The 10957-nt window shown below is 43.4% G+C and overlaps 1 protein-coding gene across 2 annotated transcripts; it reads right to left on the bottom strand.

Moving 5' to 3' along the window:
- Positions 1 to 1415: 1415 nt before the first annotated feature.
- On the bottom strand, positions 1416 to 8708 carry LOC129831042 (cbp/p300-interacting transactivator 3-like). Of its 2 annotated transcripts, none has more exons than XM_055894031.1 (2): positions 8504 to 8708; positions 1416 to 6683 (listed from the first exon to the last, which is right to left on the bottom strand). In XM_055894031.1, exon 2 carries the CDS (start codon positions 6666 to 6668, stop codon positions 5904 to 5906), a length of 765 nt encoding a protein of 254 aa, XP_055750006.1. In that variant the 5' UTR covers positions 6669 to 6683; positions 8504 to 8708; the 3' UTR covers positions 1416 to 5903. The 2 variants fall into 2 exon arrangements, with proteins under 2 accessions (XP_055750006.1, XP_055750007.1); XM_055894032.1 differs by lacking the exon at positions 8504 to 8708 and adding an exon at positions 8409 to 8497.
- Positions 8709 to 10957: the final 2249 nt, after the last annotated feature.

Raw genomic sequence — 10957 nt, forward strand, 5'->3', positions numbered from 1 at the left:
AATGAGCCAGTTATCAATGCAGCCTACCTATGAGATCACCCCAGCCAACCAGTCATTCAGTCAGTTACCTTTAGCAAGGCCTTATGTAATCAGTGAGCCAACTACACAGGTGTGTGTGGTGAGGAGAGAGCGAAGAGGAGCGTCAACAGTCAACAGCTATCAGCGTAGTTAATTTCACAGGACAAACAGACATGGGAAGGAGTAGGGAGGGAGTGGCAAGGGAGGTGAGACAGAAGGGAGCCAATAGGGTTGGTCGTTACATAGGGAGAAACAGAAGGACGTGAGTGAGCGAAAGGAGGGAGTGTCATTTCTGAGACAGGGAGAGTCAAACATCCACAGGGTCATTTCAGAGGAAACCCAGACATGAGCACATGCACATAGCTGAGAATCATCACTGCAGTGAATCCTCCTTTCTAGAATGACTACACAAGCCTGAGGGTAATTTAAAGAGAGTTAGACTGTGGTGTATTACAGTAAAACTGTCAACACCTGTTTCAGTGAAAATAGGAGTGGTGACTCAGGAGGAGCTTATGGGGGCTGTGGTGGACAGACAGACAGACAGGTACTCAACACCTGACTTGAATGACTGATATAAGGGCTTTACAGCAGGTATTGTACATTTGAAATGTTAAAACCTACTAAATTAAGATCAGAACAGAAAGCAGGTAAAGGGACTCTGATTTCAGCACAGTCCTTAGTACAGCTACAGTATGACAGCCCATGGCTTGGAATAGCCTCGACTAGGAGTGGACTATGCCCCAGATACGTCGTTATACAATGGTGGAGGCTGGTGGGTGGAGCTATAGGAGGACGGGCTCATTTTAATGGCTGGAATGGAACAAATGGAACAGAGTCAAATGTGGTTTCCATATGTTTGCTACCGTTCCATTTATTCCATTCTAGCCATTACAATAAGCCCATCCTCCTATAGCTCCTCCCACCAGCCTCCTCTGTTATACAATATGACTATTTAGGTCAAGGTGAGCCTCAGCTATGACCAGATTAACGTATCATCTGCCCCTGTCCTGTCTGTGGATTATCACCATGGCTTCTCCTGTAGAAATAGTACCATCAGGCAACTTTGTATGAGCCTCAACTTGTACTGTTGCTTTGTATTGATGCTAAACATTAACTACAACTACCTGTCAAACCTGTTCATTATAACACTGTCATCTAATGATAGTTTCCCGTTCATCAATATCCATTGAGACAGCTATAGAGCCCATACATGGACACTACTGACATGTCTCACTGTGCCACGGCAGAGGCATTGTCAGACTCATCGTCTCTTTGTCAGAAGTAGGTGAAGTTTCAGTACAAAGTCATACATGGACTATTCAAAGCACATCAAGTAGTCATAGAGAGATACAGAGACAGACATATACACATTAAAAAACACTCCATATTCTGGCTAGTTCTTTAAATAAATATTTTATTGTTGTTGAAAATAAATACATTTTCTTAAAATAGAATCAATAACATTAAAAAAGCCTTTGGGGGTTGGGAGGTGGGGGGGTTACCCCCAAATGAAGTGGAGCAATTTGGAACAAGGATTTTACAATACAATCTCACAAATGTATCCACCATCTTAAGACTTCAGCTCCCACATTGCATTCCGTTCTGCTGTACATTCTCAGCGGATGTGTGGAAAAGTGGTGACATCACATCTCTTTTCACAATGTTCACATGCAGTCTACTAGGTCTTAAAGCTTCAGGCCTGTCCTGTACCCAAACCCTTATTATAGTGTGACTGTTTGTTAGCCTGTGTAAACCAGACTGAATGCCACACTTAATGGTTAGCCCAGCATTCAGTCTGGTTTTACCAGGCAACCGATTTATATCAACACTCCTGTTTGTCAAATGGATGATAAACCCTAATCTCTTGTCATTAAACACATCAACATCAGCCTTTAATAACAATTATATCTGACAATGTTTTTTTGAATAGTACCTTAATTATGTCAACTTTACCTCTAATCTACAGTACATAGACACCATACACAAGAAGGCTGAAATATTATTGATATAGTTGTGATCAAATGACTTTGAGAGGCTACTATCTCTCTAAGCCTTAAAAGACAAATAAAAATATGTTATTTTCAGATTGTGATGGATTACTTTTTCATGAGGGGTTGTGAACCTGCCCTAAAAAGCCTGGTCCCATATCTAGACAGATATAAGACCAAGTTAGCCATAAATAGCCTGGTAACAGATAAACCGACCACAGGAAATTACAAGATATGGTAATTATGTCCATATTCTGTCCCAGCACCATACCTGGCCCACCCTGACCCATGTGCTGCATGCTGGCCAGCTGGCATGGACCTACTCTGTACTGGCCCCGTTGGCCAGGTGATGGCCCTGGACCGGCCCTACTCTGTACTGGGCCCCGTTGGCCAGGTGATGGCCCTGGACCGGCCCTACTCTGTACTGGCCCCGTTGGCCAGGTGATGGCCCTGGACCGGCCCTACTCTGTACTGGGCCCCGTTGGCCAGGTGATGGCCCTGGACCGGCCCTACTCTGTACTGGCCCCGTTGGCCAGGTGATGGCCCTGGACCGGCCCCAGTGGATGTCCATGGTTGGCCTTTGCCACGATGAGTGTAATTTCTGTTGTCCATTGTTTGTTTGTGCTCAGAGCTCTGCAATATGGCAGATCTCCAGGAGGGAGAGGGGGTTAAGAGTAGCCTGGAATCCAAATGGAATATATGCATTTTATTTCACAGATTCAGTGAAGTGAAACAATCGTGAAATACAGCAATATTCCCTTTGGATTCCAGGCTAGAAAAAGAGCTGAGAGACCAGTGAGTGTAGCTCTAGTATGGGAACAGATTACTACAACTCGTGCATTACAGAGGGAAGCTTTCCCCTTCCCCCAATCCTCTCTTCAACCCCTCACTGCTCCTCACTGCTCCTGTTCTGACATCTCCACAAATAACTCAACAACAGAACAGGACAGGAAGTTCTCGTACTAGTCACTGGAGCAGTAACCTTGCAAAAACATCATTATGCACATGGGCCAGGGGGAAAGAACACTGCACCACCACAGAAAAAGACCGTTTTCTAATTACCATGGGTGCGTCCAAAATGGCACCTTATTCCCTATATAGAGCACCCTACTTTTGAGTGCCAAGTTCTCTAATTACCAAGTCATTGGGGCTGTCATGCTGGATGACCTCAATTAAGACAAGCGTGTGTGAACTGGTCATTTAAATCTAAACAGGAGAACCAGCCGAGTAAGCAAATCTATGGAAACAGCAACCAACCTGCGTGTGAGTGCGTGCATGTCTGTGTTGCTCTGCCCTGTTGAGTTTGGCCCTTCGGTAATGAAATCAATGCCACAGGTAAAGAGAGGCAACTTTAAACAACGATTAAACCAACCAAGTACTGCCAGAGTAGTGCCTAGCACTATGCTGTGTCCACAGACTGGACTAATGAACGTTGTCTACAGTTCAAGGCAGTTGAAGCAGCCTCACTGTCCAGGTCTTCATACCCAGTCAGCACATTGGCCAAGCTTAAGTCAGAGGACCAAACCAAGTCACTTCCCCTTAAAGAAGAACCTTGCAAGCTGCACATACAAGATGTTCACGCACAGATGGGCAAATCCTAACTTCTACTTAAATCAAATGTTCACTTGGTCTCCCATTGACATCAATAAATGACTAAGTAAATATTCAGTGGAGGTTAGGTTTCCCCCCAGCTACAGCGCTAGATGAATGTATTTGTCACAGTCCAACACTTTGTGTTTTTGTCTTTTAACGGTCAATGTTGTTAAAAGTCTAAAGTGAGCTCTATGACTCAGGGAATGACCTGCGACTGACTAGAGAGGTACTGGTTTTCCCCCTGCCTTGCTTTCTGTGCCAGTCACAGACATGTACAGAAAATAGCGCCCCGTTATGTTATGTGTGTTGTTCCTTAAATACTATCCAGTGTATTCCCTCGGCCCACCAGTAGAGATACAATATAAAGTAGTCATTAAGACTCTACTGAAACAGAGTATCTAGCTGTTTGACTGTAGAAGCTGACCCTCAGTGTTCAGAGCAGTATTCTAAGACAGGCGTGGTGTGTTTGTAGTTCTCTTAGTATAGAGATGTTACTGTGTATGTGCTGCACTAATTTGCCAGTGATTAAACTGAGGACATGTAATATTCAAAGAAACGTACGTTTTTAAGGTGGAGTTACACAAAGCAACTTTCACACAACTTTATTTGCAGTTGCAGGTTGCAAGAGACATCATTTCAAGCAACTTGGCTGATACACAAAGCAACTCAAATGCAATTTAAATTGTATGCAACAGCCAATCAAATTGAAGCTGCTTTTGTTTTATCATTCAATATGGTTTGAGAATTCTAAACTCACCCAATGTCATCTGCTGCATTACATCTTGATTTCATAAATTATTAGTTTATCCAACCATTTGCTTATTCTATAAAGATTGATTTAGCCAAAATGCTGGCAGTACATTTTAATTAGCTTGCCAAAATGAAATTGCCAGCACTGTTTTATCAAGTTAGCCAGCAACGAGCTAACCAAGCTAGCAACAAACTAAGCTAACTAGCGAGCTAGTGCAGTTCATGCGGAAACAAAATATCAGTTGAAACGTGTCCAAGAGGTCTGGGTTCACTTAAAAAATTACATGTATTGACTGCCAAAGCATGTATATAAATGTACATAAACCTTAACTAGCCCTGATGCCAATATTTAATTACACAGCTACCGTTTGGCAAATGTCTCTTCTGTCTACCTTGATCACGGTTCCCGCAGCACTGACTGACTGTTGACTGTTGACATGACAAGTGGCTCAAAGTTCTGAACCTTAAAATGGATCATGTGACAAAAGCATTTGTTTTGATTGGCTGTTGCTTGCAACAAGTAGAAAAAGTTGAAACGTTGCAACTGGATACAACTGAGTTGCTTATTAATTGCAGAGGGTGTTTCACGAAGCGATCAAGAAGCAACTCAATTGCATGCTACCAAAGTTGCGTGAAAATTGCTCCGTATAACTGCAGCCTAATGATAAATAGAATGTTGTTCTGATGATGTCATCAGATGATGTTAGGAAGAGGAACCAGATCCCCAGGCTAACACAGTTAACTCCCAACCAATCAGAGACTAACCCCATCCACCCAACAAAACCTAACCCCAGGCTCTTACTGAAGGAAATGTTAAGGTAACGAGGAAGAAATCCTCCAAGCCTGTTTTGAAGAACCAGCCTTCAACATACACACAATATAGTTAGGCATCTTTTTGAACAACTCTTTCCCCCCCAACAGCCTAATTCATAATCAGACGACCAACTTCTTTAACAACTCACTTTGTCAAATGTCCGCTAACTACTTGGTGGGGTGAATTCATAAATAAATACATTTCTATAAGCCATAGATCGAATCTAGTAGTCCCAGGTGAAGCAAGATAGTCTTTCTTTGTATTGTCTCAGCTTGTCTGTCTCGTCTTCCCGTCCTGCTGAATGAGTCTACAATCATCCCACAGAACTCAGCACACACAGTACACTATGACATGGGTGGCAGCCCAGAGGCAGGACGGAAGGCAGTACAGATTAGACAGAGGCCACTGCGTCAGAGAGAGCGCCAACCTGTGGCTGGGCTGACTGAGCTCAGATCTCATGCCAGCCTGATGCAGAGCAAGTTTTTGTTATTCCTCCTTTCTTTCTGTCCTTACAATTCATCTTAAAAACAGGTAGGCCTACTATTCACAAGTAGGTCAGTGTGTTCTGTAGGCCTAATATACATGGTCACAGACAGATAGCCTAAACTCACACAGAACAGAGAGATAGTCTGTATCCTCTTGTATGTGCTGCTGTGGCTAGTCTAGTTTGTGGTTCAGTCTTTCTCTGGGCGCCGGCCTGTTCTTACAGCGTCTTTCTTCGTCTGGCTGTTGTGTATCCCTCAGCAGCTCACGGTGCTCGGCTGCTGTTTCATAGAAACAAAGTCAGGGATGAAGTCAAACTCGTTCTGACACAGGAACAGTTCCGGGAGCTCCTGAACCCGGTCCAGACCCAGCTCCAACACCAATGCTGTCAGAACCTCCTCATCTATGAGGTCTATGTCCATATTCTGTCCCAGCACCATACCTGGCCCACCCTGACCCATGTGCTGCATGCTGGCCAGCTGACCCGGCCCTACTCTGTACTGGGCCCCGTTGGCCATGTGATGGCCCTGGACCGGCCCCAGTGGATGTCCATGGTATTGGGTGTTGAGTTTCTGGAGGTGCATGGAGGCCATGAGCTGCTGGGAGGTGAGCCCACTGGGGTGGTACTGTTGCTGGGGGTGCTGGGGCTGTTGCATGTGGTGCTGCTGCTGTTGTTGTTGTTGTTGTTGTTGTTGTTGCTGTTGTTGTTGATGCTGTTGGTTATACATCATCTGGTTCATCTGGTGGTGGTGTCCTCCCATCTGAGCCCCGTTGACCTGGCTGTTCACCTGACCGTTCATCCCAGCCGGCCCCACCATCCCCAGTCCGGGCCGCTGCCTCATGGCGGCCTCCATGGAGGTCTGCGGCACTCTGCCGTAGTGCATGACCTGGCCGTTGGGGAGGGTGCGGAGGCCAGGCTGGGGCACGGCGTGCTGAGGAGGGCCGCCCATACCACCCATCCTGTAGCCGTGGAGGGCCGTTGCAGGGCCGTGGGACATGGGCATCATCATGTGGTCTGCCATTGCTTCTCTGTCACCCTGCAGGAGGAAGGACAATGTTTACGTTAGTTATGATGATGACTCTGTATAAAAACATTTACATCGAAACCTTTACTGTCACCCTGCGGAGGAGGAGGATCAATGTTGCATTTTAGTTGCAAAAGTAGTGTGCTAGTAGTGGAATAAATGAATAAGTGGATTGATTGGGGGTATTCGGCCAGGAACCAAAAGGTCACTGGTTCGAATCCCCGAGCCAGCAAGGTGGGAAAATCTGCCGTTCTGCCCTTGAGCAAGACAGTTAATTAAGAAGTCGATTAAACAGCCCATGCACCTCTCAGGTTCAGAGGGGTTGGGTTAAATGTGGAAGATAAGGTATCACCCTTTCTCTACACCATCAGATAAATCTGAGGGATACAGCCTCCTGAGAACATAACATTTCCCAACACAGCACTATACCATGACTGTTCTTTTAACAGTATTCAATAGCGATAGACAGTATACTATGAGTATTTCAAACAGTGTTGAGTCAGTATTCCTTGACATGTATTCAGATGACGTTAAGGGAGCATTTACACTTTGGTTTGACTGTAATTTTGACCACAACAACATTACGCATAGCCTACTGCATGTATCCGCTGCCAGTATTTAGCCTATTGCACGGTGGGAAATACCAGCCATACCTTTTTCGTTGAAAGGACGCAGAGGATCGTTTGTCGAATTTTAATCGGTAGTTACATAGTAATAAATAAGGTCCTACATGCACTATGACAGTAGGATGCATCCGCGCGAAAGGAAACCAACGTTTACAAACATTTCGTTAAGCAGTGACAAATGGACAAGATGGTCATTACAATTTTTGCTTATGGGAACAATACAATGGAAAGAAAAATTAAAGACAATGCGCTACGATTCATTAATTCAGAACATAATCTGTATTTGTGGCACCTCTGTAACACCAGAATTAAAATGGCACATCAACGCATAATTTTCACACGCACAATTACGCAAGGTTAAAAATGAATGACATCGTTAATAACGTACGTGTCTCTATCACTGCATGGACACAATATGATGGTGCAGCCCTTTGGATACCATAGGAGTGTGGCTCTGTACATGTCTCTCTGTCTTTTCACTGTCTGCTTGAAAACAAAGAATTCCGTGTTTCGTTCTTCTCTTTTCCCCAAAGATGAACTCCAGAGCCCCTGGCGCTAAGGTTTCCGTTCAAACCTCTTTGTGCTTTAGCAATAAAAAAATAGCTACGATCCGATGCAATCGTTTCTAAAATCTCAATCATTTAGATAGAAAACACAGTGGATTGGTATTGTCAACAGTCGGACAAAATCCATACAATTGTATTTGGGCTATGCACGCGTAAACATTTAGGGATCTTAACATTAATTCCGTCTATGCCACATTTTGCAAAAGGCTAAATGGGGAGCATCAAATAATTATCGAGGTATTTTCTTGTAGACTAATTATTACACAACATATCAAAATTCTAAAGATTTTAGCCGTGTAGTTTAGGGATTTGCATAGGGGCCGATTTCATTGAACAGTAAAAAAAAAAAAAAAAAAAAAAAAACGTATACCACATAACAACAAAAATAATAATTCCGTTTAAGTAAACTCGATTTTTCAATATATACAGTTCAATTGTTTAGTCATTTATTATACAGTATCACTGCAATATTGCGGGTGTCTGAACAATCGGGTACGTAAGAAATCGCAAATAAAACAAAATCAACCGAACAATGGTTCTCCTACCTTCCCTCAGCAATATGACACGGTCTCTCTCTCTCTCTCAATTCAATTTCAATCTCTCTCTGCAATGAATTTCCCCTTCACTAGACAACGCTTACCAGCTAATTGTCCTTGCTCTGAAGTTCTACTGAGTTCTGCTTCTGGTATTGGATTTCCGTCTTTACTTCCAAAGGCGATGCTCCAGGTACATGTATTTCATCGAATTAGTGCACTGTGGAGCGAGCGAGATGAGTTTCTAGTACGTGTCACCGTCACCGGAGTTACTTTTCTGGGTCAGCTCTGGGATTATATACATGTATAAACCAACCAGCGGAGTTGGAAAGAGGGAGAGGTGGAGCTACTGTCGTCTCTGTATCCTTTGTTTCGATTGGCTCGCCTTGTGACCCTAGTACAGACTTGGCGCACGTTGGACAATTCATTACCTGATACGGACATGTTTTTGAATGTTGGCGTGATGTATCATATGACTCCTTTGATTGAACATGTACTTGTTGTGGCCCTATATATGTGTTTGCCTACTAGGGGCCAAATATGGTGGCTAGTAAAGGATATGGGGTCAACAGAGAGCAGTTAGTGCATTTTACAAACCTCTCAATAGGCTACTTACAGAGTTATGATACAGGTGGACTATATGATACATATGAAACAGGTGGACTATATATGATACAGGTGGACTATATATGATACAGGTGGACTATATATGATACAGGTGGACTATATATGTGAACAATCATCATCATCATCATCATATCTGTAATACTTTCCTCAACAAATAGCTTATATTCTAGACACATAATTCATGTTTTACAACATTCTCCATGTTACAAATTAGTCTAGTTTCATTAAGGCCTACAGTATGTTTTAGAATTACAATTTTAATGACTAATTAATTTCACTATGAATTTCAGATTACAGTCACAGAATCAAATCAGAGCTGGCTATTAGAGACTGACAACGGTAGGCTCTAGTGCGTGCTATGCAAATGTGTTGTTGCAGAGAGAAACAGCCTGACGATACAAATGCATGTGAACAGCAACCTCCCCAGAGAGAGAGAGCATGCTGGCATGAAGCATGTGCTAACGACATGACACCACGTTCAGCTCAGTGCACCGTGGTTTAAGAGAAACAGAAACCATAGAATAAGATGGTTGAACGGAAACCGCAGCAGAAGAGGGTGACTGTCTCATCTACAGGCACAATGATTGACTAGGCGCTCTCCCTTTAAATCTACTGAGCTAGTTATGGTGCATTCATAGAGAAGGACTAGAGTAGAGTAGACCGTCTTCTTCAGTGTCCTCTCCTCAGCCCTGGAACAGAACAGAGCACAAAGGCTTAACTGCCGAATAGACAGAGAGTCTGGACAACTCTGGGGCCCAAGAATAGGACACATTCTCTTTAGCTCAAAAGTGTGTGTGTGTGTGTGTGTGTGTGTGTGTGTGTGTGTGTGTGTGTGTGTGTGTGTGTGTGTGTGTGTGTGTGTGTGTGTGTGTGTGTGTGTGTGTGTGTGTGTGTGTGTGTGTGTGTGTGTGTGTATGTGTATGTGTGTGTGTGTGTGTGTGTGTGTGTGTGTGTGTGTGTGTGTGTGTGTGTGTGTGTGTGTGTGTGTGTGTGTGTGTGTGTGTGTGTGTGTGTGTGTGTGTGTGTGTGTGTGTGTGTGAACAGTAGTGGATGCCAGGCCCCCTGCAGAGAGGTCTTGACTCTGTGGTCTTTCTCGTCTCCACTGTGATATAAGAGAAGTGTGAGAGAGAGAGGAGAGAAGGGAGTGCCCTCTTCTAAACTGATGTCATTATTTACAATGCAAATTAATGCCCCCCTGCAAGGTCTAGCACTGACGTAGGGCCTTTTACGCTATCAACCAACTACTATAGCTTGTTGAATCAAATCAAATTGTATTTGTTACTAAGCATGTGACAAATAACATTTGATTTGATTTGCAAAATGTGTCCAAATATGGCAACTTATTTGGAGGCATTTTTTTTTTAAATGAAACCTTTTTTGTTTTTGATCGTCATTGACCTCCGTGTTGTAATCGCTTGAGTCCAATGTGGGAGCATCTAATTGGGGGCCTTTGACCTGAGTTTAGTGTCTTTTCACATGTGTTGAGGGGAGAAACATTTGTCATCCAGTTCCCTGTTAATTGGTTGAATGGTGTCAAGTCAAGTGTGGATCAGCATGTGCAGCTGGAACCTGCTTGGGCTGCATGATGTAATAACCTGGTAAATTTAGCCTCATATTGTCTTCTGAGGATTGTAATGGGTCCAATCAGAGCAAAGAGACTAAAATATCAAGAAGTCTAGAATCTCACATTCAGACAATGAATGTTCTATTTGGTTTCTTTTAATGACATCAATGGTAAAAACCATCAATCTGTCTCGTCTATTTAGAATACATCATCAGATCGTAACATCTTTTCTATAAACTTTTATATCTAAGCATTCTCTCAGAGGTGAATTGCATCTAAGAAGTGACCATTTGAGAAGTGGCCAATTAGTTTGTTTCTTATCTGAGATGGAGTTAATGATAAATGATCTATATGCAAAGCCGTGAATGTA

Source organism: Salvelinus fontinalis, chromosome 32 (genome assembly GCF_029448725.1).
Source record: "Salvelinus fontinalis isolate EN_2023a chromosome 32, ASM2944872v1, whole genome shotgun sequence".
In the NCBI taxonomy this organism is placed as follows: domain Eukaryota; kingdom Metazoa; phylum Chordata; class Actinopteri; order Salmoniformes; family Salmonidae; genus Salvelinus; species Salvelinus fontinalis.